Source organism: Pygoscelis adeliae, unplaced genomic scaffold (assembly GCF_000699105.1).
Source record: "Pygoscelis adeliae isolate BGI_AS28 unplaced genomic scaffold, ASM69910v1 Scaffold105, whole genome shotgun sequence".
NCBI lineage: Eukaryota > Metazoa > Chordata > Aves > Sphenisciformes > Spheniscidae > Pygoscelis > Pygoscelis adeliae.
The window spans coordinates 229412-256988 of record NW_008824807.1 but is presented as its reverse complement, the minus strand read 5'-3'; the positions used below and the strand labels follow the sequence as shown (position 1 = coordinate 256988).

The following is a 27577-nucleotide window of genomic DNA, read 5'->3' as shown; positions in this document are numbered from 1 at the left end:
AGGACAATGAGGGCATTAAACTTTGACAATATTTATTCAAATAGAAAGCTTTTGGTGAATGCCATGGCTGGTAGCCATGAAAACTGAATTTTTCAAGTGAAATTGCTGGCAAGAATAGGTTGCACCTAAATTACCGAACACACTATCTTCCTGCTACTTGATGCAGATCAGCAATGATCTAAAGACAGAAGGGAGTGGAGAAGAGCAAAGAAAAGGGGAAGCAATGAAGAAAGCAAGAAGCGGTAACAGCAGCAGCAAGTTGTCTTAAGATAGAGACAGAAAGATTACAAGATTCAGAAAAGCAAGAGAGCAGGGATAGCCTGCCTGGGTTTTGCAGAGGATGCTAAGCCTAAATGCTCCTCAGAAGAGAGAAAAATCAAAAGCAGGCAGCTATTAGTTGTCTAGATGGAAATATTCAACACATATTGTCTTTTCTGAAGGAAAAGGAGGGGTTGGATTGCACAACCAACCCACCAAAGTGTCAGAGCCCATCCTTTTGCTGGTAAGGTCATGTCCCTGAACACGTGAACTGTAAATTCAGTACCAACAGCTCTGAGAGAAGAGGCACATGCAAGCTCGTCCGTCCCAAGAGGACAGCTGAGATGAGAGGTCACTCTTCCACAAAGAGCTACAGAGGAACTTCTCATTTCTGAAATGGAGACTGTGCCCCCTCCAAAACACAGGACAGCTCAAATCTCTGATTTGATTTCCTACACACTGTAACCAGCCTGGTCTACACCCAGCTGCAGTTGCTCCACCAGGCAACAAGTAGGGAATTTTTAGAAAAATTAAGCCTGTTCTGGCTCTTATTCAAATCTGCATTTTTTTTTTTAAAACGTAGTTTATAATACTTCAAATTCCGACCATTTGTTTCTATGGACTGTACTGAGACTCTTTTATGGAAGCTAAGAAGCACTCGCATGGCATAAAAATTCCTACTGGTTAAAAATCAATAACCTTAAGCTATTTAGAGAGGAAAAAAAAAGGGAAATCAATGCTTCATTTGTTCAAGTATGTTCTGCATATTTTTAGGTACCTATCAATCACAACATATGAAATATTACTTAGCTCTCCAGAGTGAAAGTTTTCAAATTAACACCACCCACATGAAAATGCTCTTGCAAACAATAACTTATTGTGCTCTCACTATACATCATGTCACCTTATTTATACTCAGATACCTATTGTGAAGGATTCAAAAAGGGACACAATCATATTTTTCTAGGCCTGAGCAGAAGGCTTACCTTCTTCTGAGTTTGATCAAGATTGGATCCTACATGATAAAGGTACCTGATCATTCTCATGCCCAGCAGAACATTGCTGCAACTGAGTAGAGTGGGCCACGACACCACCGCTCCAGCAGAGCACTGAAAATATATACACTGATCCTCTGCAGTGCTTTTCCTGTACTTAAGTTCTCCTGATTTATTTAGTATATATTATTAAATCCCATTAGTTTTAACTGCTCTGTTGTGACAGGTATATTTTTTGATTCCCCATCAAAATGGGGATAGCATAATTGCAGGCTTCAATCAATGATACTTAGGTTCATTAATGATATATTCCCCCATCCCTTTTTTAATAAAAGGGAAAAAAAAGGCCTGAGAAGTATGCCAGATGTTGCAAGTCTGCCCCTTAGAAGAATGTCTCTTATGAATTCCAATTTTATTATTTACCTGAGCAAAATCTTTGTTCAAAACCATTTACAAACCCCTTATGAGTTAAAAAAAAGAAAAGGAAAAAAAATTCAACCCAAGTGATTTGCTTGGCTGTAAAATGGGGGGTCTCTCAGCTCCTATTATTTTTCATTTCAATTATTTTTAAGAAAGGTTCAGTATAAAGGTAGTCCCGTCATGTCAATTCAGGAGGCTTGCTGCATTTCCATTCAGCACAAAACTTTTTGCACAAGCAGAAGCAGGCTTCTTCATCCCTGCAGGCAAACCACATTCCTCAAGGAAAAGACGACTCCCAACCTATTCTCTATAAGAACTTTGGCTGCCTCGTACTCCTTTAATGTAAAACGTCTCCCCTTAAACAAATGAGTTGGTTGCTAGAAGTTCAATGTAACGGAAGCAAATAAGAACTGACAGTCACCTTATATTAATAGGGACAGGCATATTGTGTCCTTCTTAGAAACGAAGCACAATTTCCTTTTACAGCTTCATACAACTGAGAATCACACGATGAGAGCACAACTGCCCAGCAAGCTTTACACATCAATTATGTTACGGCTCCATTACCTGCTCTGCAGCACAGCTTCACAGGGAGATCACGTAAAAGCACTAACGTACAACTTTCACCTTTTTAGGAGTTAAATAAGATGCAGTTACATCAAAATCTATCTCCTGAAAAAGGTATCTTGAAATGAGAAGATATAATAACATCTTGTATTAGCATGCACTTGTGGCAAAGCAACCCTATTCTGCACACAAGGCAGCAAGCACTTCTGGGATGCTCCAAGGACCCTCCTGAAGGACGAGCTGCTACATTTTCTGCAAAGATTCCCAGATGAGCAGGCTGAGGTTCTGCCTGCCTGGGACTACATGGTATTGCCAGCCTCCAAAATTAAGGAGTTTATCTTCTTGCTTTTGTTTGTAGTGCCTCGCTTCCAGCTTTTGTGCCTTCACCCTATGCTGTGGCCTTGTTTTCAAGCTTTTCTTGAGGTGTGTGTGGGGATCCAAAACGCCTAGGTGTTCAAGGTTAACAGTAAAATAGTGTAAACTGACAACACTCCAGTCATTAATTACCCTTTCTGGAGCTGTGATTTCAATAGTAGAAATTTCAGCTTCTGAAGTGATGTGTCAGGGTAATGTCATTGTAAAAATCACAACTGAGTCCTCTGAGAATTGCTCAGTAAACTGCCTCAGACCAGTGAATGGCTAAAAGATTACACTATAAAGCCTTACATTCCTCTGTTTCGCTATCGTGCAAATCTCCCAGAATATTTTATGTGGTATTTCTGTCAGTCCTTTACATTCACTCATGCTAAACAATGAGGGGGTTTTTCCTATGCCTTTCATTATGCTGAAGATATCAAAGTGGTTTAATATATAAATTCATAATGAACAGCACCAACACTGATACAAATCCTGCCTGGGTCTGTATAGCATCCCCAACTCAAGTAAAGGCAACGCTTTAGAAGGAAATACTAATTGGGTTTTCATTCACATAATGCAAAGTTACAGCTGGAAACAAGTAAGAGAGAAAACACTAATTCTCCACAAAACACTAACAGCAGCTATACTCAAACTCTGCATTATTTTAAATCACTTAATTCCCGATACCTTGTATTCAAAACTTTCCAAAGGTCTGGCTCAGGATCTCTCTGAACCTCTGATTAACATTTCATTATAATTCAGAGATGCAAATGTTGCACGTTATGTAGAGGAACAGGAAAATGAATTACAAATTATTACAATAAATTCCCAGCAAATAGTAGAACAGCTGATACAGCTTTTTGGAAAGTATTAAATCAACAAACACTGCGTGTAGAAAAGATACATCTTCAAAATTGGATGAGACCACAGATTTGGCTGAGATAGTTATGTTCACATAAAATCTCGGGGCTCGACTTCTTGGGAAGGTTATAATGCAAAGGATGTTGCAATGCACTCGGCACTGCATATTCAACTTCTCATATGAATACATTTATCAAGAGTGTCATGGGCAATTCCAGCTGTCCTGTGGAAAAGGCTGTCGCAGAGAGCTACTCAAGATAATGCTAGGAATGTCTATATGGAAATACAGTAAACTGGATATAATAAAAAAATAAATCACTGTAACTTTGCAGTATATATCGTGTATACAATGTATAGAATATAAAAATCAATGTAACTGAAGTTGAAAACATGGCTGCCCTGTCCCAGATGTGAAATTCTATGTAATCACCATCAAATAGGGAGCTGTGGATATCATCATGCTTGAGGCTTTGAATCTACACAGTTTAACATGTTAATCTGTGATTCAGAAGATAACTGCAAAACTACTGATAACATTTTCAGATAACAAAGGTGCAAAAGGAGAGAATAATGAATGGAGCGGTTTGCTGAAAAAGAGCCACTTGAGCCACAGGGCAAGCAAGACATAAGCAAACATCACGCACTGTAGTACGGCAAATAAAACCCAAAGCATCTAGAAGCAGAAGCAGAGGACACTCACAGGGAAGAAGCAGTTCTGGCAAAGACTTGCTTGCCTCCACAGATCATCAGCAGCGTGTGAGACCTTACAGGCCAGAATTATCCTAGTTTCCCTTCTTCTGAGAAGCAGGAGCAGAGAGGAGCAAAAACCTGGCACAGCACTGATGTGACCACTAACAGAGTCCATTTTAAGCAAAGCATGCACAAAGTTCACTGCAGAGTCACAAGAAGGATGAAAAAAAAATGCCTTGCAATGGAAAAATGTCAAGAAACTGAAAACCTTCAGCTTGAAAAGAAATGATAAGGGAAAAAAAATACAGAGAAGGCTGAGAGATGACGGCACTACGGCTTGTAAGAAATTACACATTAAGCTTACATAGGGGAAAAATTTGATAAAAGGAGTCTTTACATAGTGGGCCAATGTATTCTGAGATCCAAGGAAAGGGAGACAATTGAATTTCTCAGAAAAATTCAGAGGAAAAATAACTCACAATTTACAACCTGAAAGAACAATTCAGTATTGGAAGGATTTACCAAGGGCAGCAGATTCTCTATTACTGGTGATTTTGAATAAAGACTTAAATTTCCTTCCTGAAAGATGAAGGTTTTAGGTTCAAACCTAAATGGTCTGTATCGTGCATTACGCAAGGGTGAGAAAGACTAGAAATGACTTGGGACTGCCACAATCCATCTTTTTGCCTGAAGACAGAATCAGATATGTAATTGCCACTACCAGCTCTAAAATCCTCAAGTACAATCTATTCTGTTGCTTCGCTGTCCTTGTTGTTCAAGCCTTTTCCTAAATGTCTGATCTAGAACTCTGTGGATGCAATTTAAGACCACCACTTCTGCTATTATCATTACTCATAAAGAACCGTATAGTCCCTTTATCTCTGCAGGACGTTTTTAATATAAAATTCAAAAGTATTATTACAGTCCCCTCTTTCCCAGTCTTCTCCATTATTTTTTTCTTTCTCTGCCCTTTCAATCTTTCTTCACAGGTCAATTTTTTCTATTTCTGATCATTCTCTTTATTCTCTTTTGGACTCTTTTGGAGTAATAAACATTTTTCTTAATTTAAGTTACTCCCGAACTGGTAATATAAGCTACAGTGTGAATGTGAGCATGGAAACCAAACAGTAAAAAAAAAAAAAAAAAAAAGAGATAATTTAGGTGTTATGCCGGATCCCACCTTCAGTAACTAAATTTCAAGCAACCATCTCCATTCTGAGAATATTCTATTACTAGCTGAATGAAAGCTAAAAAGTCTATTATGCGAAGAACACAGGAAATCTAGGGAAATAAATTTTAAATCAGATAATCTTAAAATCTGTGGAAAAACTTACCATAGAGCACTGTTTTTTTAAAAAAAATAAACACGAAAAAAGCCTTTAGACCGTACAAAGGTCAAACTGCACATTAGACTTGTGCTTAGCCTTCCATCAAGTCACAGTTAAAAAATATCATTACACACTCACATCATTAAAAAAAACGTAGTATAAAGAAGGAAAAAAGATGTAGGAGGGATTAAAGCACCATATGGCCATTCACGAAATGTGTGCTTTACAAGGCAGACCTCACATGACGGTAAAAAGTGTTTCATGATGTGTTAGCAAGAAGTATAGATTATAATGAACACACATAAAGACGCAGTGTTAAGGCCATGCACGTAAGTTTAGCTGACATTTCCCTACTTTTAAGAGCTTACCCAGAGGGTAATAATTTTTTTGTTACCATATTTTTTTAATGACATTTCCTAGGTGTGTACGGTTTTCTTTTTGAAGGAGAAAAAATCCACAACATGAAACTACTTTAGTAGATAATCTTAGGCTGCAATCATTGTTTCAAGATGTTGATTCAAGGAGGCTTTAAAAGAGCCCAATCCCTCCCACAGCTGAGCTGTACAGGATCAGTGCGAGCTGACTGAACTACTGCCGTTCATACAAAGTATACTTGAGTTTGCATTCAAAGGGTCAGGGACATTCAGCATCTTGTTATGCCAGCTCCACACATTTGCCCGGCACACTGTTTTCAAAAGCTAGTGGAGCACGATTAAAACACATAATAGGCATGTTCTGCAAAACATCTACGCTCTGTGTGGTATTACTTGTTCCAGAGAAAGGGAGAAACAAGAATCCTCAAGTTACTGATATATCTGAGCTTTGTGACAAATATCCCATGACTTTGTTTTAAGTCAATGAAAACAGCATCACAGATCACCCTGGTTTTACTGACCTCTTACCAGTCTATAAAAAAAAATTTTAAAAGTGAAATTCTATTTCCAAATCAATGGACGAAAGACACATGCATAGGTTAAGTCATGGCAAAGCAAGATATTTATTTGCCATAAAAAATTGTAAATGCATCATCCAACCCTTACAAACGATCAACAAGCTAACATGCAAGACTTTCAAACACCACGCTGTCAGCACAGAGTGCGCTCCTGCTTTCGAACACGCAGCTTATTCGCATGATATATAGCCAAGTTAATTCTTCAAGATTTACCTCCTTTTTGTTTGTTGGATACGGACACATTTTATAGAGACCAAGAACAGGGAGTGCTGTAATTTCAAAGTGCTGTGTTAAACTGTAATTTTTAGAGCTGCTTCTACATGAGAAAAAACACAAAACTGGTAATAACAAAAAACCCTGTACAATATTCAGAAACTAGGTTTAGTTTTGGGCTTATCCAGACTGAATCTCTCTTTGTCTGTCTCTGCCTTCACATAGCATGTGATTTACTGCTACCCGTAATTCAGAATTCAGGTCAGAGTTGAAGGAAAGCGTCCAAACTGATCAGTGCTGCTGTATGTGACACTGTCTGCCGCTATAGCAGTCTGATTTACTCATTTTTATTAGTTAGTGTTGGCCACTGTGACTGTTTAAAAAAGTAATGTAAAAAAAAAAAACCAAAACCAGTAATGCTGATACAGCCTGTCTACCAAAAATGACTTTTTCAAGAAAAACAAGAACTTTACACATTAACTCTGCTAATGAATAACAGAAAACCAGAACTATTTCTTACGTTGATTCCAGGGACTAAAGGCAAGTACCTTCCAAGCAGAAGACCCAACAGATCTTTCTCTCCTCCCCAAAACCTGTTCCCCCACACCCCTCAGGCACCAAGCAAGAGGGACACGGCAGAGCTGGGGCTGGCATCCAAGCAGGGCACAGGGAGGGGGCTGCTGGCTGTAGCACAGCAGAAGGTCCAGTAGCTCTGTTTTGCTTGGCTTTCCCTTCAGCAGATGTACCTGCAGCAGCGTGGTTGCCTCCGAGTCCTCTACTGGCCTTCCAAATTTGGTTTGAAACTGGCCAACAGGTTCAGAAATTGTTTAGGAATTAGGTGTGGGGGGAAACTGGAAAGACACATGGAACTGCTGTATGAGTCTTATTTCCTTAGAAATTTATGCTAAAAGGAAAGTGTTGTCCCCTCCCCTCGAGCACATGCACACAGATGCTAAATACATGCCGCAGATATTAAACTGCAGCTGAAAGGAAGAAGAGGGCAGCAGCCCGACAGCGCAGAAAGGATGACTCCTCACATACTAATGCTGAGCGATAATTCATCCTGGCTTCGAACAAATAAGATACACTGAACTGAATTATAAGGGCTAATTAAAATGTAAGATTAAATTGAGTCCACGCTTTATCTCTGTATCTCCTTACCACATCATAGGAAATTTTAAAGGAGATCATTCCCCAGTGGCCTATAACTACTGCAGAAAGTAAAGAATTCACGGCTCCAGTGAGACATGAAAAAGCCTGTTTCTCTCTCTGGGTGGTCTTTTTAATGTTTCTCCCTCCTATGACTTTACCCTGACCTAATCAGCCAGCCTTTAAACAAGCAAAAGTCACTTACCAGTCACTGACAGAGGCATGTCTTTAGGTTTTTACACATTCCCCTGCAACTTCCCTTTACCCTGAGACAGGAGGGAGCGGCCAAGCTTCCCACTCTGCCCGAACCGGGGTCCGTAAGTGCATGCTCCAAAGATAACGGTTCGGTGTCGGAGAGAGGAAAGCTGCCTTCTCGTGTCCAAAACGGAAGTTGCGCAATTCTCCCCATCCCTGACTCATCCCGACCCAAAGCCATGGCCTCACTACCCCCTGTGCGTTCCTGCAAACGTTCTTTCTGCTTCTCTGAAATCTGTGACACTTGGAGCACATGCTGAGCATCTTGAGTAGCTGCCCAAAGACTGTTAGTTAATTCAGCAGAAGATTACTAAGAGGTCAAGTGTTTCCACAAACTTGAAGCTTCTTCCTGCTTCGTTTTTTCTCAGGCTAAATAAATAGATGACAAGCGGCATTTATGAGAAGGCACAGCGAACAACCTGCAGCTATCCTGAAATACCTTTTTGTCTCTGCAGGTTATTCACTGTTCTGCTTGGATCTACCAAGAACACCTGCAATCTCAGCAAATGTATCAGCATATAAATCTTTACCGGCTTAGAGTACAGACATTCTTTAATATTTGCTTCTGATTAACATTTCGGATGCTTTTTCCCAGCAACATTAGTATATAAACTTCAATTCAGAAAGAGATTAAAAAAAAAATCATTATTTTTACTAATTTAATGGCTCCCACAATTCTTTTTAAATACATGCAGCATTGACTTTGAACAGGAATTGGAATATGACAAAGATAAACTATAGCTGTCATCCTGTACGTCCTGTAACATGCCCTTTTCGGTCACACGTCCCTGCATGGAGGCAAACGTCCTGAATTCCTGAGTTCCGCACAAGTGGAGGTTCTGCACAAGGTGCAGACCACAGCACAGGTTATGACTGACAACTTCTAGAGTTCCTTGGGCACGTGAGAAAAAAAGTTCTTTGTTTCTTCTTGTGTTTTTTTTTAACATAGGCCAACGAATCTCAGCATTCTGAGTACACGTAAATATCGAGGAAGATTTTGGTTTTTTCTTTTTTTTTTTTTTATTCAAAGAATTTTCTACTTCACAACATCCACTGCATTAGGACAGCAGCTAGTAATTTTGAATGCTTCATGTCGTTCACTTTTTCCCCCTTTGTTAAGACATCTAAGAATAAGGAATGAAGGACATTTCTACAGAATGGGAAATGGCAGTCTGGTAAACAGTGACTAGGAAAGGATCTAGGAAAACCACTGGAAAAACAACTCACCCTGAAAGCCCAGATTGCTCTGGCGCAACTGTAGCTTTAGAAGGTATAAGCATGGCAACTGCAAAGAGGTTTTTTTCCTACCATATACAGCATTAGTGAAGCTGATACAGGTCCAGAGTACAGTTTTGATGCTTACACTTAGTAAAGACTATGGAACTAGTGGAGAAATTTCTGAGAAGAGTCACAGACTTATTAAATGGATGAGGAAAACACCCGCTGGCAAGAGGTTTGAGAGTACCTGTGATCAAAAGGAAGAGCGAAAGGTGTTTGGAGACGGCAGCGGCAGATAGATGCACGGGGAGATACACCAGGGAACAAAAAAAAAAAAAAAAAAAAAAAAGCACTTCAGTCAATAAGGAGCAAAAGCCAGAGAAATTCACATTAGAAATTAGCCACAATAATTTGACAGTAAAGCTGACAGACAACTGGAACCAAGTGCCCAAGGAAGTGGCAGAGGCGGCGTAACTTGATGCCTTCAAATGCAGCCCAGATGCTTTCATGGAAGACTTCTGAGAAATACAGTCTTTCTCCAATCAAGACCAAGAAAATCCCATGCTGGGCTAGCCCCACTAGCAACAGCCAGTATGAAACCAAAAAGCACCTAAATGTTTACCTCTGCGTATAAGAACGTTTCCAAGTAGGGTTATTAGAAGCAAGCCAGGCATGGAAAGGTCAGTTGAGCATTTAGGATGAAACGAGAAGGACGATGACCACAGAGCCATAAGGAAAAGCCTCACCCAGGAATCACAAGTAAAGGAGAATTCAATAAACAGCACCACCTTCCCCAAAAGAAATGGTCCCAAAATAGACTGGATGGAGTAGCCACCCTCCCAAGGCACTGGGTCATCTCCTAAAGCTAGCCCTAGCTGCATGGGAGAGACTGGGAACAGAAGCTGCAAACCACTGGGAATAAAAGCTTTTCCTGCGATAAGCGCTACGTAGAAATTCACCCACATCAAAGAGGAGCAAGAAACTTAGTTGTTTATCTTCCATTTGAAGCTGCAATTAATTAGATTTATGTCTGTAAAAATTCACATAAGATTTGCTTTAATGCATCCTTTTAAGATTTGCCTTTTTGTCTGCCTCCTTGCACTACTTTGGATTGAGAAAAGATAATACTGAACTAAAAGATGAAGACATAGGAGAGTAAATGAGGATTCATTTACTCAACTGAACCAGCAGGCACTCTTAAAACACTGTTCAAAAACACGGGGAAAACGTCCCTGGCAAGCATTCAGGTCAGGATGAGATTTTCAAGTTTTTAGAACTTTGTTCAGCAAAACTAATGGTGCCTCAGAAACATGCGTGTGCTCAAATTCACTGCTGAGGGCTTAGCTCACTTCCACTGAAGATTTTTTCTGGAAAGAAGATACAGTCCCTTTTTCTTCAGTTGGAAACAATCATAAGTAAATGCCGTGATGCTTTGCTGAATAATCAGAGAGCTTTAAGTGCTGACAGGTTTATAAGCAGGTGCAGGGTGCAAAGGGGGGAAGTCCAAGTGATTTGTCATTGCTGCTATTCACATCAGTGATGTTAAACAAAAATCCAAGTTTATTTTTCTTACTACTGTTTGGGAAGCTGAGAAGCACCAATAAGCGAAAGCAAAGCAGACTCCCGTTTTGCATGACTCTGCTTACATTTTCTCTGCTTCTCTAATACCTTGGTCATATGCTCTAAATGGCTTAACGCAATCCCTACAGATCTTGAAAGCACTCAACCAGAGAAGTGCAAGGCAAGTGGAAGAGACTCCTTTTGCCCCAACAGTGACTTTCGAGCTTACCAAAAGACTAGCAAAGATAACATGCTTTCTATCTCCTCTGTGTCTGCCAGCTCGATACATGCAGGAGGGAGGAGCATAAAGTGTTCTTTATCCCTTCCTGCAAACAAAAGCTTGGTTTCAAAGGTATAAAATGCCAAACGAGAAGCGAGTTTGGTCACTGGACTAATGCCCAGAATGGCTGCCCCTGCAAAAATTCATGATTTCCAGTAACGGCTCTGCTACAATGGCATGTAGAAAGCCTCATCCCTTTCCTTGGGAAAGAGCAAGGGGTTTCACCAAAGTAGGGTTCTTCAATCTTCAAGCTGATCTTTGAGCCTTTCACAGATCTGAAGCTGCCCTAAGCCTGCAGTCAGGAGTCGGTTATCTCCTACCCGTCCCTGCACATCCGTCCCACTCCCCACTGCACTGGCTGCTCACGGCGAGCGGCTCTCTAAGGTCTTCAGCTGTCAGCCAGAAAACACCACATTGATACTTTGACCCTCATTCTTTTAGTTTCTGGGGTATTGCACGGCTTTTATGTTGAGCTGGCAGAAAAGCTGGGGCAAATGGGAAGAACCACAGTCCACAGACAATTTGAGTTCAGCTATCCACTGGAGATGGTCTATAAAGGAGTAGTTTCAAAAAAATCAAGCAAAACTAAAACACTTTCACAATACTGTAATATTTAGAATGTGTATTTAAATCACATTCTTGAAATTTCTGCAAAATCACTACCTGACACTCCAGTTCCTAATGAAATTCAGTTTAAAAAAAAAAAAAAAAATCACCCTAGAATTACAGAACAGAGAAAATACTCAACATGCTACTTCATTATTAGGTGTTAACACCGCCAATAAATTTTGAAACTAGAGACAAAACTCTCAAAAATGTTTAATTTATCAGAAAACACTAGGAAATGCTAAACCAAAAGTAAGCAATGTTGCTGCACTTCAATGATGTCTCATTTAAAAGATTCATCAGCCTTTTCACTACTATACAGCTACTTGCTAAACCAAGTGTCCTCTCAATAAAACAAAAAAATACGTTTTTCAGGTTTGCAAGGAACAGCCAAAAAGGAAGCTGCAAATAATTTTATATATCTTATATAATTTTTATATATTTTCACAAATATGTAGCGGAAGAAAAAATGTAGAGCGATTTCATCTCATGGATACACTAGAGAAGAAACATGTTACCTGTGTGGCAAGGATGTACCTACCATATGTATAAAAAATGGGATCTTGGGAAGAGCAAGAGGTAATGATGTTCCTCTTTCTCACGTACCTGATGGTAATGATGTTCCTCTTTCTCATGTACCTGATGGTGCGTACCATCTCTGAAAAATCAGTTTAATCAAGAAACGTCCCTTTGACCCTCAGGTGTGGCTACTTGTTTGATCTTGCATTTCAGCAGAGAGAAGAGATCATTTACCAAAGATGTGAGTTCCATCTCTGAAAAATCAGTTTAATCAACAAACATCCCTTTGACCCTCAGGTGTGGCTACTTGTTTGATCTTGCATTTCAGCAGAGAGAAGAGATCATTTACCAAAGATGTGAAGTCCTAGTCACATGAGTTTTATTCTTTAAAGATTATACATTAGAAATGGAACTTTCATGGAATCAACATAGAGAACACGGAAGACTGTAATTTTGTTTAACTCTTCTTGTTTTCAAGTAACAAAATCATGCCCATAGTTAAGTTATATATCAAGTGAATTTCCAATTGCTCAAAATATTTTATTTTATAAAAAACCAAAACGAAACAGCCCCCCCAATTTTATCATGTCTTACTACACTGTCTACCCATGCCTGAAGTCATACTTTCAAAGGACATGCACTGACATTACCACGTAAACAAAATGCTGGGAAGTTAGGCAACTCTTGCAAAGATCTGCAGAAAATTCACACTTCTACAGAAATTTTTTTATCTAAATGCGAGGAGTCCAACCTAGTGGCACAGATGGCATGGTTCCTGAATATAATTTCCAAATTAAATTTACAGCCTGGGCAATAACCATCTGCAGTCATCTTTAACCTCTGTGTCCTGGCTAAATGCTAACTGGCACCACTCATTCGCATCCTTCCAAAAATTCCTCAGAAGTTTCATCCAAATTAAATTTTCTTCACATTCCATGCTATAAATGTCTCTAGAGTCTTGCTGCGTACTTTTAAATAGCTGCCAGAAGGGACTGCACTCCCAGGACACAGAGCATAATCCGTTTCCATGGTTTATAAATAATTCCGTGGAATTGTAATTCTGTGGAATGGGGACTATTTTGTCAGAAGAAAATTAAATTGGTTAAATTGGTGAAGAGTTATTCCAGGTACAAAATTAATGAACTCAGTGGAGTTTTCAGTCTTGTATTAGTATCTGACTATACAGAAATGAAATATTCACAACAGTGCACTTTTAAAACATGAGTGCACAGTTTAAAGACCCAAGTTACCATCTCATGCATGTTGGCTAGAAATGTTATAACCCAAGATCACCTCGGGGGCAAAGGCATGCAATAGCACCCTGGCTTTTCACAAACGTACTGTACATAACTATTCTGTAGCAAAGAGAGCGCAGGGAAAAACCACCCCAACTTCTGAATGTGACTTCCAGTGCCAGAAAGGAGGGGGGAAAAAAGTACACTGCATTGTTTATGTATAAAAAAGGAGGGAAAATGTTCTATGTATTACAATTAATAGAAATCAATGAAAAAGATTTTTAACTGAAAAAATGCCTTACCTTGAAAAGTTGAGGAAATGAACATGTCTAGTGAATAAATACGGCTGCTCAGCAGTGCTTATGTTTTTAATCAATTCCATCTAAAAAGAATTAACAAATCAAATTTTCCATGTTACATCAATGCACACTTTGAGACAAACATAACTCTCAAACAACATATGATGATGTAATTTCCAAGTCTGAATTACTCAGGAACTCCTTCCCCACCATCCCTCCGAAACACTGTCATCAAGATAGCACAACTACTATTTCATGTCTAAGAAAGAAAGGTTAAGCTGCAGACACCACCTTGCTATCATGGAGCTTATGTACTTCCAAAAGTGGGTATCAGTTTAAGGAAAGGCATAAACTAAAGGAAAAATCTAAACCCTGCCTAAATCTGCACTAGAGCTTTGCAAGTGGCAGGTGCCCTCTGAAGACACTGGCTCTGCTCACAAGAATGCCAAAATGTGAAGTGTCTGAAACCGTAACAGAAAGTAGGAGCTGAGCCAATGACCATTTTCATATAACAATAAAAATTGCCAACATTCGCAAAACACTGAATGATTCACCTGTTTCAATACAGAAATTGGCACTTACCATTCCTTTTACTATTACAGCAAATTGAGAGTACAAATCAAATGGGCACGTTTAGAAAGATGGTCCCATGTTCTAGTTCAGGCACATTCACCGCATTTTAATTTTTTTAAGAAAATAAATGGTTTAAGTTTTCAGGTCATTAAAATGGAATAATGTAAACAGCATATATTGAAGACTGCGCACCATGGATATGAATATCTATGTTGTGTAAGCTGAGCTCTAGCTATGACCTAGAGGAAACAGAAAGTGTCTAGTGGAGCATCATGATTGAGAGTGGAGACGTCCTGGTTAATTTTGCTTCCTTACTATTAATTTCCTAAGATTTATTTTCAGATTTTCTGTTCTGTGCTCAAATGCAGGCTCTATTACGGACACTGAACACAAATGCATTTGAAATGATAGGTTTATTGATTTTACAAATTAGGAGTAGAAAGTAATACAGAGAGTAACAAAAATTCATAAACTGAAAAAAAAAGATAAGAGAAGGTGAACCAAGCATTCTGGTTTGAGTCATATCAATTAATACACTAAATTTAAACACCATTAAGGGGACATTAATTAAAAAAAAATTCTATTTCTTAAAACTTGAATGCTATAGCTGACATAGACAAAAAAAGGAAAACCATGGGGTCCAGCCTGTTATGTGGTCAAGATAAACTGACTGGCATGTGATGAGTTACTGCAGTAAAAGCCTGAAGAGCATGGTAGAAAATGATGTCAGTGCCATAACAAATATTAAACTACATTTAAGCGACAGCAACTATCAATTTTTTTTCCTTGTATTTCCCAGTTTCAATATAATGATATTTTGCCATGGTTTTTACACTGTCTGTCACCTTTTACTGCTTCTCATCCATCTTTCATTCTCCATTTTTTTCCTAGGACACATAACCTGCCACCTTCTTTCAGACAACACAAGCTATAGCCATTTAACTTCTAGGACCAAATAAAAAAGTCCACAGACTAATATGCTTTTCCCTACTTTTCCTCTGCCTTCAACAATTTTATACACATACACGCACGATGAGCACTGAAGCAAACAGTTCAGTTTGTCCATCCTCTCAGGATGGGCCTTTTCCTGTCAAACTATTTCAAGTACATCAAGGCATATTAGATATAGACCTTGTATATCAAGGCATATTAGGTCTGAGAAAGCGTATCAAGGCGTATTAGGTCTGAGAAAGGCTGTAAACCCAAGGGAATGGAATGTAAAGAAGAAGAGACCACCAAAAGAAAGATGATATGAAAGGAAAAGAGAAAGAAGAGAAAACAGAGAGATGTGTTATTTCAAAAAAAAAAAAAAAAAAAAAAAGGGCAGGAAGGGAATAGCCCCCCTGCTTTAGTCAGTCATATCTGGACTCTAGACTGTTTGATTCAAGCACAAACAAGTCTCTGTACAGCTCCTTCAGTACAATATAAATGCTACGAGCAAGAAATTCATAAACCTGAAGAACAGAGCTTGCCCAGACCAGAATTAGAAAGCCCAGGAAACTTTGCAATAATTGGCACAAAGTAATTGAGAATTGCTTGTTAATGCTCTGAAGAGACAAAAGGTTTCCTAGCAAACCAAGTAAGCCGACATTTCTTTAGGACTGATAACTCCCTCTGCTAAAAAATTATATTCATTCACCTTGCAGAATGAAACAAGGGGAGACTCTAGAGGCTGGGTATCAGATGTATCAATTGCCACCTTTTTTTTTTTTTTTTCTTTTTTCCCCAGACAAGTTACAGGAGAGGTGAAATTTTCAGAACTGTATGAAGCTTTATGTTATATTGGCATTTTACCTGTGTTACTGTATCTGCATGAATGAAAGAAGGAAGATGGCAGAAGGAAGTTATTGATATGGGATAAGAACTCTATTCATGCCACTACGGTCACCACTGTAATTCCATCTTGGAATAAACAAAACCCCATCATTAGAGTATAAATATGGAGATGTAAAGATAGTATACCCGTACAAAGTAACCCCACTGAGTTTAAAAAGACAGGCAGCTTTAATATAATACTGCTAGATAAACACGTGTGTGTGAGTACACGTGAGTGCTACAAAGTACCACGCAAGCCTCCCTTGCCCCTCAGCTCACCCTGTGGCTGCTACCCATTTGCTAGTGCCAGGCTGATTCACATTATACCGCCAACACCACGTTTCCCATTGCACTTTACCCGATGTCAGTGTCAGGCTCATCTCAACCTGCTGCCGGACTACCGGGGCACTTCTGCCTCAGGAGCAAAGAGAGTCTGGTAAGATGCACAGAGAGCAGGACAGCATCTGGCTCCTAGCTTTTTTTTAATCTCTTGCTACCAAAATCAATCTCTTGAGCTATGATAATAGCTTACTCCAAAGCAGACACAGAATTTTGTTTTGACTTAAAGCACCTTCATATTTAGACACTTAATGATCAACTGGACTTGTAAGCAGATGTGGATAGAGCTACAATGTGCATATGAACAAACAAGCAAAAAACATTCTTTTAAAAACCCTGCCAAAAGGGTAAGTAAGGCTCAACAGAAACAACACACAGATGTCAGGAGGGAAAAATAAATAACCGTAATGGCTCACGGCCACATGCAAATTGTGGCCGTATTTCCCATGGGCCCCTCTCCCTCTCTCTCTGATCCCACTGCGCTGAACTGATTTCAGCCTAACAAGCCAAATACATTGGTCAGGAATACCTAGTGATCAGCCCTCCTTTTAAGATTATGTTAAATAATAAATAATAATATCTTTCAACGTCTCCCAGAAGAGTAAGGTCTCTAGTGTTTTTTTGTTGTTGTTGGGTTTCGTGTTTTTTTTGTCTGGGTTTTGTGTTGTGGGGTTTTTTTGTTTGTTTGTTTGTTTGGTTTTTTTACAAGTTGATTAGTGTAGAGCACCCACAGAGAGGAATAGTGAGCAGAGGATGAGAGCTGAGGAAAGCAAGTACCTTTGGATGGAATGGGTGATGCGGGAGAGAGATATACATACAAGGACAGATCATCTGGGAGATAGTCTTAAACCAACCTAAGTTTGAAAAGAGATGAAAAAGCATAAGCAGCAGAAGCTAAACTACCCTGGCAAACACCGTTAGGGAAGATATGAACCAGAACACATCCATGTTTGGATGGAGAAGCTATAAAAATATCTGGGGGAAGACTGAAGAGCACATGGCCACTACAATAAGGGCCCGTAAAGAGCTATTCCTCTTCCTTGCTGCTGCCCCAAGCTCTCCTGTGGGAGTTAACTTTTAGCTGTTTCACTGAGATGGTGCCGAAAGAGATAGTAATTTGCCTTTGAAATTAACTAAATTGCACCAGAGAGTTAATGCTGCTAAACAATGATCCAGGGAGAAGGAAATGTCAGGACACAAAGGCGTGTGGAGAGAGGCAGGTGGCGGCATACTTCTGACTTCTGTCAACAGCAGGGCAATGCCCACATGCTTGCATCCACCAGTGGAGCCCAGGGCATTGCCCTGCCATTGACAGAAGTATCTGGGATTTAAAGATAAACTACATGGCCATGAAAAACCCAAACCAATTCCACCTCCCACCCAACACCAATTAATTGTAAGCATCAGTCTTTAGCCTAAATGCCGATTTGCTCCCTAGCATAACATCTTTCTACCACTGTGACTCCTTGCTTAAGCTTTTATTCTAAATTTTTCTCCAAAATTCATTTTCTGCACTGACTTTTAAAGAGGACCTTTGAACAAGACCAGATCTGCAAACAGAGGCGATCCTGTAAATCATAAGCTATTTTTAAATCTTAAAGTCCACCTGAGCAAGAATACCAAGAGGCAAAGCTCCAAGGGGAAAGGTTTTTCCTTGTCTACTATCCTACACTACCACTGTAGGATCTCAGTTGGCCATACTGAAGAAATCAAACCGTAATGGCTCAGCATCATCCATGTGTTTGTACTCGGCTGTTGCTGCATTGTAAATAACAATCCAGCAGATGGCACAGTGAAATGACTCCGGGAGACTGGATGGGGCCCTCCCCGAAAGGGAAGAAACGTGGAGGATGGCTTTGCTCCAGCCACAGCGTTGTTCCTGCACAAAAACTCAACTCAGACTTGTGAGAGAGGACACCTTCTTTCCCTCTTCTGGAAACAGCCATCCGCCTGCACTGCCTACTCACAGGTAAATTGTACTGGGAACAAAAAAATAACCAGATAATAACCCTGCCCAGACACAGCCAAAATGTTACTACTTTTTTAAGCTCCTATATTTCACTGGCAGAAAATTCGAGGTCAGAATGTATAAAAATGGTGAGGCAACTGGGATTTTTCAAGAGAGGTCAGCTGGATGACACTACGGTCTCCACTAACATTGACACAAATAGGACAAGAATTTCTCTGTATCTGTCTTTCGAGTTGTTTACTTTCTTCTACTGGTTTTGGTATCTACTGAAGGCATGTAGGGTCCAGGAGGCACAAGTATCTACAGGTATTTGGTGTATCACTTTCATCTCGGTATTCATTTCCATAAACAACTCACAGGAATGAGACTAGATCTTCATTTTCAGCTTTCAAAAATTTGGAATGGTTTCAAGAATTTCTTACACTCCCAAAGCTGCTATGACCAATTTTCTGTCTTTAAGAGCATTTAAGAAAAATTAGTGATGGATTTTTAGTGTGTTAAACTGGAATTATATATAAAGCTATCTGCACAGCCATAAGGATGGGTGGTAGAGGGAAACGATATGTTGATAAACTATCAATTACTCCCGTATGTGATCAGTATTTGCATATCTATGAGCATACTTATTCTTACTTCTCTGAATGCAAAAAAATGGAGGGAGGGGAAACTCAGGGAAGAGGAAGAATTCATTTTGCAACAGTACGCGTGTCATTTTAAAGCCACATCAATTAGATTGACCTTGTATACAAGAATACTACATATTATTTGCTATATTTAATTTACTTGGAAATATTATAGCAAATGGTAAGGCACAGATTAACTCATCTGTTTCCAGAACTGACTCCTTTATGCCCATAGACGTTCAAAGGCTGCACTTCTAATTGCTAGCAGGCACAACATAATTTGGGAAAATTTCTTAGTAGGAAGGAGAGTGGAAAAGGCAATGAGAATATGGATTCCAGTTACGTGCAATCTCCGCAGTCATTAAGAACACCTACATGTTTAACTTCATTTAACAACAGCAGACTGCATAAGCTAAATATTTACAGAAAAATCTTGGCTGGATCAGGGTTTTAACCAAACAAAGGACAGACAAATGACAGAAGGAAGAGCGACTTACCATCTCGAGTGCAAAGCCCAAGCTCACGCTGGGAGCCTACAGCCCAGCCCAGCTCTCTTTTCTCGTTACAATGCCTGAGCCTGGGACCATCCATTCTCTTAACTTCCTCTTATGTACACCACATTAAAGGTGGGAGAAATAATTTATTTTTTCATATTCTGCCCATAAAAAATTAGAAGACAACTAAAAATACCCTGAACAACAGAACAGTTACTGTCTCCAGGCATGTTTCCTGGCTATCAAAGGCACTTTTCAGCAAAAGTACTCATTAAATTATGAACCTATTGTAACTATGTAAATAAGTCATAAATTAAAATAAAGAGACTCAAGTTATAGTAGGGCAATCTATGGAGTAAATCATCAGCTCTGTAGCGATACATCCAGCACCATCTGTGTTCCAGCACATTCGCTGTCTAATAACCTAACAGCTTCTGGAGTGCAAAAAGTGATGCAGATATTTATCCTCTGTCATTGTATTGGTTGCATCAAAAATAAGTCTGGGCCTCTGTGGAATCTCCACATGCTGGACTAAAGCACAGAAGACTGTTGAGATGTGATCTTGCATCATGCTTAATAAAGGACAATCCACCTACCAGAGAAAGGCAGAACAGAACTGAAACAAAGTAGCTGATGAGAGTGAAAGCTGGTGATTATTAACATCTGAAAGGCTTTTAGGTTTTATGATGTGTCTCCCAATCAGCAGTGAAACTCGATGAAGGACATAGTCAGAACAAAACCCAAACAACCAGAAACACAAAAGCAGTCATACCCACAGAAACCCCCTATCCCATATCCAACAGTTAAGAAGAAAAACTAACGAGGCAGGCTGTGTAGCACAGGGTAGTTTGACCCTGACCTCACGGGACCATTTTGCGAACTCCAGGCTCCGTGGTGCTGCTGGTGGGATACACAGAGGAATGCTGCAGCCCAGGGCTCTGCCCCTTCCCTTCGCCACGGGCAAGGGCACTGGGGGGAGGCTGTCCTTCCCAACAGCCTTTCACCGGGGTGTCGTACCTAGCTGTGCACAGAAGCCTTTGTGTTGGCGTGGCAGCCCTGGCCAGCTGGTCCCCACCTCGGGCTGAACTTGAGCGCCATGTGGGGTTAGGTGAGCTGGCTGTCAGAGGGACCCCGATGGCCACCTTGGAAGGCAGGAAGGTAGGACCTGCAGGGCAATATCTGCTCCCGAATTTCCATTTGGAATGAATTGCTGTATCTAAAATAACAAACTCGTGCTCATAAACAGGCTACAAATAAATCACTCCCAATCACAGCACAATGCCACTGGCAGGCCCACGTCCGTATTTTGATCATCGCATACATCCTTTTGTGGTTCGCAGGCTGCTATTCCTAGGAGTGACGCAGGCAGTTATTGCGGCATTCACCTGATCAGCAGATCAAAATAGCAGCTGTGGGCAGTGCATGCAACAGTCGTGTGTACGGCATCTGACTGCATCTGTACACTTTGGAGTCTGAGGTTTTTTGTATCACTTGCATCAATACTTACTGATGGCAGTGATACTCACAGAAGGTACATGGTTACCCTAAATACAAGGGAATTTAAATAACCGGATCTTTTGTGTAATCAAAGCTGCAAAAATAATGCCCTCTACAACTTTAAGGGAATGGGAAAAGCGGTGTACAGGTAAAGAGGTTTCATGTGGTATTTTTACTTGCTTTAGTGAGGGTTGTGTGATAACGTGAAAAAAGCAGATGAGCAAGAGGCTGAGATAGGATCAAGGATGTCTCAGATTATAGCAACATGGGTTAGCATCGCCCTGGGAAACAACTTCTTGAAGCAAGTGATTACTAGAAGTGAAGTAAGAAAGTGAGCAAAAAAAAAAAAAAAACAACACTGTTGGCTATTATTTACTCCTGCTCTGCTTAAAGAGACCCAAGCTAGGTCTGAATAAGCTGGCCTGCTTATATGATAAATGGCTGTGCCCTGCAGATACTTTAATACAGGCCCCAGAAGCTGTTAGCACCTAACTTCACTTGTACTAACCCTTCTTGCCTCTCTGCTGGACTAACTGCTATGCTGACTAAATTCAAGAGCTGGCTGACTGGAATTTAGTTTTTCTGGTTAGCTTCCACATCGTGTTGCTCTTGGCTCTACCACCCATTTCTTCTATTAACTGAAGCCGCTTAGAGGATGATGAATTCGGGCCGATTACTCAGGTCAAAGTAGCAGTACACCTTTTCAGTACTATTTCTGCTACCAAAATCCTTTCTCAGTTTCACAAACATAATAAGAAAACAGGATCTAAGACGAGCAGGAGTAACTTACCTGTTCATTTTTGGTCAGTCTTGTTTTGTTATGGATGTCAGATGTAACCAGGTTGAATCCATGTTTCTCTGATAAAATTCTCAAAAGCAAAACCACAGTTCGACTCCCACACTTTCCAACTCTGTTGTAGACCACCTGGCTGGGGAAAGGAAGTACCTAAATAAAGATTGAAAAAAAAAATGGAGTCAGTATATTGGTATTTTTGTTTCTATGTACCTCTGAATCACAGCATGTTTTGACTGTAAGCCAACAGATACATACAGGAGAATTTCTAGGACCCTGCCCAGGTCAGAAGCATTCACTTCCACCAGCAAGCTAGAAGCTCTTTAGAGTAGAAACACATGGCTCAGGAGGTGACAAGCTGAGATTTCCCCCTCATGATCCAGTTTAATATAACAGTGCAGATTGGTAGCTACTCCAGAAACACTAAGCCACTGCTGATGTCTTCTAGTGAAGATGATGGTGGGCTTAAGCTTGCTGTTTGTAGCCTCAATTGAAATAGTCAGCTTTAGTTGACCTCCTCCCATACAAAGCACAAAGAATGAAGAGTGAATATGCACCACAGTTTGGCAACTCAAAGTGAAGTTGACATAACACAAGAGGAGTGCTCGAATTGCAAAACTTCAGCTTAAAAAGAAAAAAAACCCAACCAACCACCAGTTGTACAGAGCTAGAATTAATCAACTGTTTCAATTTCAAATATAAACATGAATCTTCCAAAGAGACTCAGAACAAATCATGCCACTGGCTAGGTACTTACTTATGGAATAAACAACACGGGGGCCACAGGTGGCCTGAAGGCCAACTGGCACAGTCTGATCACCTCCATACAGGTAATGTTCACTAAACCTCAAAACAGAACAGCCACATCCAACCTGCCCACCAGGAACGGTCTCCAGCCCACGCTAACTCTTGCGCCATGCTCCCCTCCCCAGGAAACCAGAACAAGCGAGTAGTAATTCACTGTCTTGAAGTACACTGGATGCAGCCTTGTTTTGTTCCTGGATGATATCCATGGCCTATTCTTTCAGTAAAAGGCATTCTGAAATCACACTATTGCACTAGACAAGTATTTGGCGTGTAGCATATAGCAGCAGCATCTGATAATATAGGCCAAGAGGCATCTGTTTTCAAGCCTTTTAAATTGGCTAACATAGCCAGGAGCTCAGATTTATCTACAGCAGTGCATATATGGCAGTCACTTATGGAAAGCTCATTTTTCTATTAAGACGACGGCACAAAATGTTTCCCAACACAGGGACTGCACCTGGGTTCCAGGCGACATGAGTTCAGCGCAAGGAACGGCTCACATGCCAAAGTGATGGTGTGTATCAACCTATAGTTACTTCTGCTGTTGATGCAATCATGTTCTCCCAGCAGAAGGTTTTCTAACCTAAAAGCAGTCAGATGAGGCACATGGGCTTCTGGCACTTCTCATGGTATTTGAACAGCTAGTAGATCTTCATCAGGGAAGCAAAATGATTCCTCAGGCAACCCTTCAGATTACTTTCAAAGAGGACTGCACACTAGAATAAAAAAACAAAACTAAAAAGAAAATATCTGGATTCCCTTTCATATAATGGGAACATACTGGCGCTTTGCTATCAATGTTACACTTCATGACCAAAAGAACATTACTATTGTTACTGGTTGCAATGTTTAAGATATCCTTCACTGCAACATAAACATGGAAGCCACCATTTCCCAAATTACCTGGGGAGGGGGTAGGTATTTGGTGATCACAGCCTCGGTTAAGCTTTCCAAGTTCCAGGACAACACATCTGCTGATTCAGCAAGTAAACATTGGCCTCCCAATGCTCATACAAAACCCACATAACACACCAAGTCTTACTGTTTTGTAACGTTCTTATAGAGTTTTCTGTGAGAAACCTAGCCCCCTTATTCCTTATCAATCTTTCCTTCAGAAGCCTTGCTTCCTATGAAATGCAAAATCCCAGCCTCAACGATTAGAGAACTCCAAAGGTGATGAATTTAACATCTCTGTGCTACAGCTATAGCTAACCTTTTCCAAAACAACTGCTAATGATGTCTGAAAGGTTAACATTTGAACACATTTTATTATGTTGATTATACCACCAGGGACACCATCGTTAAAAGTTTTTCTTACACAAGAACACAGAGGAGCCATATTCTAGACTGTCCCCTTTTTGATTCACTACTTTGCATAACAAAAACCAGCATCAGTATTTGCCACAGCCCTGCAGCACTCTCCACAAAACAACACTGAACTTGTGGAATGGGAGTTTCTCCTCTGCGCAGACATACACTTTTGGCATACTTTGCTGCGCAAGTATGTGAAAGTCTTCAAGAGAAATGCTAAGTAGACACTGACAAGTGCCAGTGAAGGAGCAAGAGCACATATAGCATGTGTTTGCCTAGCATCCTGGAAATGTGATAAATGATGAGACTTTGTAGGGCTATGGAAATGTTTAAAAATGCTTCATAATTATTAACTGCTTTGATTTTCATAGCAGAGTTGCACTTTGCAATATAGCGAGCAAAATATTTTCTTCATTGGTACTTCATTCATTTCAAGTGGAATTCTGCTGCACCCAGATTACATTCGAGTTCTAATTAAATCCCTGACTTGATTAGCCAGTAACTTTGGGTGAATCTTATTAATACCATTCTTCAAAAATGAAACAACACTAAAGCAGACCTTTGTAAAGTCTCTATTCTAAGTACAAACAACTTTACCAGCTAAAAAAATGACAGTTGCTACCAAGTTTGACCAGTTCTCACCTTTGTTTCTGAAACTCACCTTCCTACGTAGCACAATTCTGTTCTGCACACAGAAGATAACCATGGCAACCCCCAAAAAGAAACCATAAGCAAATACTCATTGCAGATAGAGAAAACTGAAATAAAGGGCTATTATTTTCAGACAACTGTTTAGCTTAGAGGAGGCCAATATATCAATGCCTTGATTCAGTAAACATCTGAATGCACTTAGGTAAAACCGGACAAGATTCAAGATAAACGCTACAGCTCAAAGCTCGCTTCAGAAGAACACAGTCATTAACGGTAATCAAAACTTCGCTTGCAGCACTGCTGAATGTGGCTAGCTTTAAGGATGCACTGCTGAAGCTTTGCTCATGTTTCGTCTGTTTACGTCACCATTCCACTTACACACCTAAATACACCAGAGGGTGTGCCTAGTACACAAAGCCGTGCAGCACACAAGCTTTTGGTACATAAGCAAGTATTTGTTTAATGTGACCAGTTCCCTTAGGACGCTGCAAATCTGCTTTCGGCGTTTTAGAAAATGTCTAAGTGACTTCTTAGAAGAAGAAATACTTCTTCCAGAAACCTGAGTTTGTATAAGGCAGATCTAGAAATGCAAGAAATCGAAAACTTTTCCAGAGAGGAACTTCTTTCTTTTCCCCTCACGATACTCACAACAGACTCAGATAATATAAGAGATGGTGGCAGAGGAGGGACTTGAAAAGAAGGCTCCTATTATATTAGCAGAAACAAGATGGAAAACAGCAGTTGGAGGTTTATAAAATGCTAATTGGATTACATTTTATTTTACAACGTAGACTGACTAACTGCTGAGGTGATGCTCTGGCAACATGATGTTCATGTAACAATATACACAACTTCAAAGTAATTACAGAGTGACTTTATTGAGCACTGCATCAAAGCCCAGAAGTAACAGAAACAATTCAAACATGTAATTCACTTTGGAGTTATATGAATCAGTACTTACAGCTATAAAAAAGTAAGACCCAGAGTATAATTACAACAGCCCTCTCCAAGAGTTTGGAAAGTTATATAACAATTTACTTGTCAGTTCAAACTGAGCTTTTTTTCTTTTGTTCCACAGTTGAAGATGTCAAGAACCATTGTGAATGAAGTCAAGAAGAAAAAGCAAGTTTATCCCAAAATGAATTTGCATTACGGACGACAACTGTCAAGCAGCTCTGCAGGGTAGGTCTGCCAGTGTCAGGAGGGCAGCCATTTCTCAGATAACCTGACAAAAGCCCAGGCTTCCATCTTCAGTGGTGGCTTTGTCTCCAGGTAAACCCTTTAAAAAAAAATTAGGCTGGGTAATTACTTGTAGTATCAACAATTCAGGGATCCACCCAAAGGCCTAAATCATTCCACTTTTACTGAGCCAAAGCCAGTATAATCTTGCCCATTTGCCAAAATTTTCCCAGCCCAGGTACAATTTGCCCACACAAGTAACTCATGTCAGGCATACGTGTTCCCAGAAAGCAATCCATTATCTTCACAGCTTCTGCAAGTAAGTGACCCCTGTCCTTACTCATGAGAGGGGCCAGAAGTGAGTGCCAGAACTGGCTTCTCCTTTCCAAGCAGACACTAACCTGTGGTCAGATAGTGCTCCGTGTTTATCAGGTGAATGAGGCCAACTAGCACAGACAAAACTAGTAAGATCATGAAAGCAGTGAAACATTTGCTGACATTGCACATCTCTATATAGCATCACCTCTTCCCAGTGCAACATCTCAATTTTTTTTCCTGTCCAACTGAGACAGAATTATAAGAATGTTAAAAATGGCTTACCAGGTCAAAGCAATGGCCCATTTGGCTCATGAGTGGTGGAAGATGCTTGTTAGGCACCTGCAAACCTGAGCACTGTCAGCAGTCCATTTCTCTCCAGTATCTTTCCTCCACCTCCAATACCCCCAAAGACCGTGCATGGGATGTTAGAAGGCACATCCTTGCCCGTTGCCTGAAGAATTTCTTACACAACCTGCTATATCAACGAATTCCAGAATTCTGTTACCCACCATGCATTTCATTTTTAGCTTAGCTTCTACCATTTCCGGAGAATACCTGTTCTCACATGGTGGGTTTCATGAAGACAGATCAGCTAATTCAGTCACCAGCTTTGAGATCTTCTTAGATCCATCGGATGCCTCTTTTTAATTGAGGTTTCTCACAAGCCTGCCATGGCCTATTTAAAGACAAACTCTAAGACCACTAAGAGATAACATATTCCAAACCTAACTTCAGGAATTACGGCATAAAATCTCATTCCAAACAAATATCAACTTATTCTTACTCACTTTTAAAGCAATTCCAATGAAGAATTGCTAACACAAAGATATGTCAGCAGAAAACATGACTAAAAGATGAAAAAGAGAGAAAACAAAATAAATTACTAGTTAGCCTCCTTCTTCCCCAGCTAAACCACACAGATCCAGTTATGTCAAGATCCACCCGTAGAGTGTAGTGACACAGGACAGAGACAAGCTTTTGAAATTAACCAACTCTAAAGCACACCAGACAGGCAAGATCTTCTCTATGCGTCACTGAATCATAGACTAGTTTGGGTTGGAAGGGACCTTGAAAGGTCATCTAGTCCAACCCCCCTGCCCTGGGCAGGGACATCTTCAACTACATCAGGTTGCTCAGAGCCCCAGCCAACCTGACCTTGAATGTTTCCAGGGATGGGGCATCCACCACCTCTCTGGGCAACCTGGGCCAGTGTTTCACCACCCTCATCGCAAAAAATTTATTCCTTATATCTAGTCTAAATCTACCCTCTTTTAGTTTAAAGCCATTCCCCCTTGTCCTGTCGCAATAGGCCCTGCTAAGAAGTTTGCCCCCATCTTTTTTATAAGCCCCCTTTCAGTACTGAGAGGCTGCAAGAAGGTCTCCCCGAAGCCTTCTCTTCTCCAGGCTGAACAACCCCAACTCTCTCAGCCTTTCTTCAGAGGAGAG

The 27577-nt window shown here is 40.3% G+C and overlaps 1 protein-coding gene across 1 annotated transcript in view; it reads right to left on the bottom strand.

The window, feature by feature from the left end:
• UST (uronyl-2-sulfotransferase) overlaps positions 1-27577 on the bottom strand; it is a gene marked incomplete at its 5' end in the record, with an annotated part of 108561 nt that overhangs the window by 63450 nt on the left and 17534 nt on the right. The window contains 2 exon segments of the mRNA XM_009324154.1: positions 13766-13845; positions 21863-22018. Coding sequence (XP_009322429.1) covers positions 13766-13845; positions 21863-22018 — 236 coding nt within the window.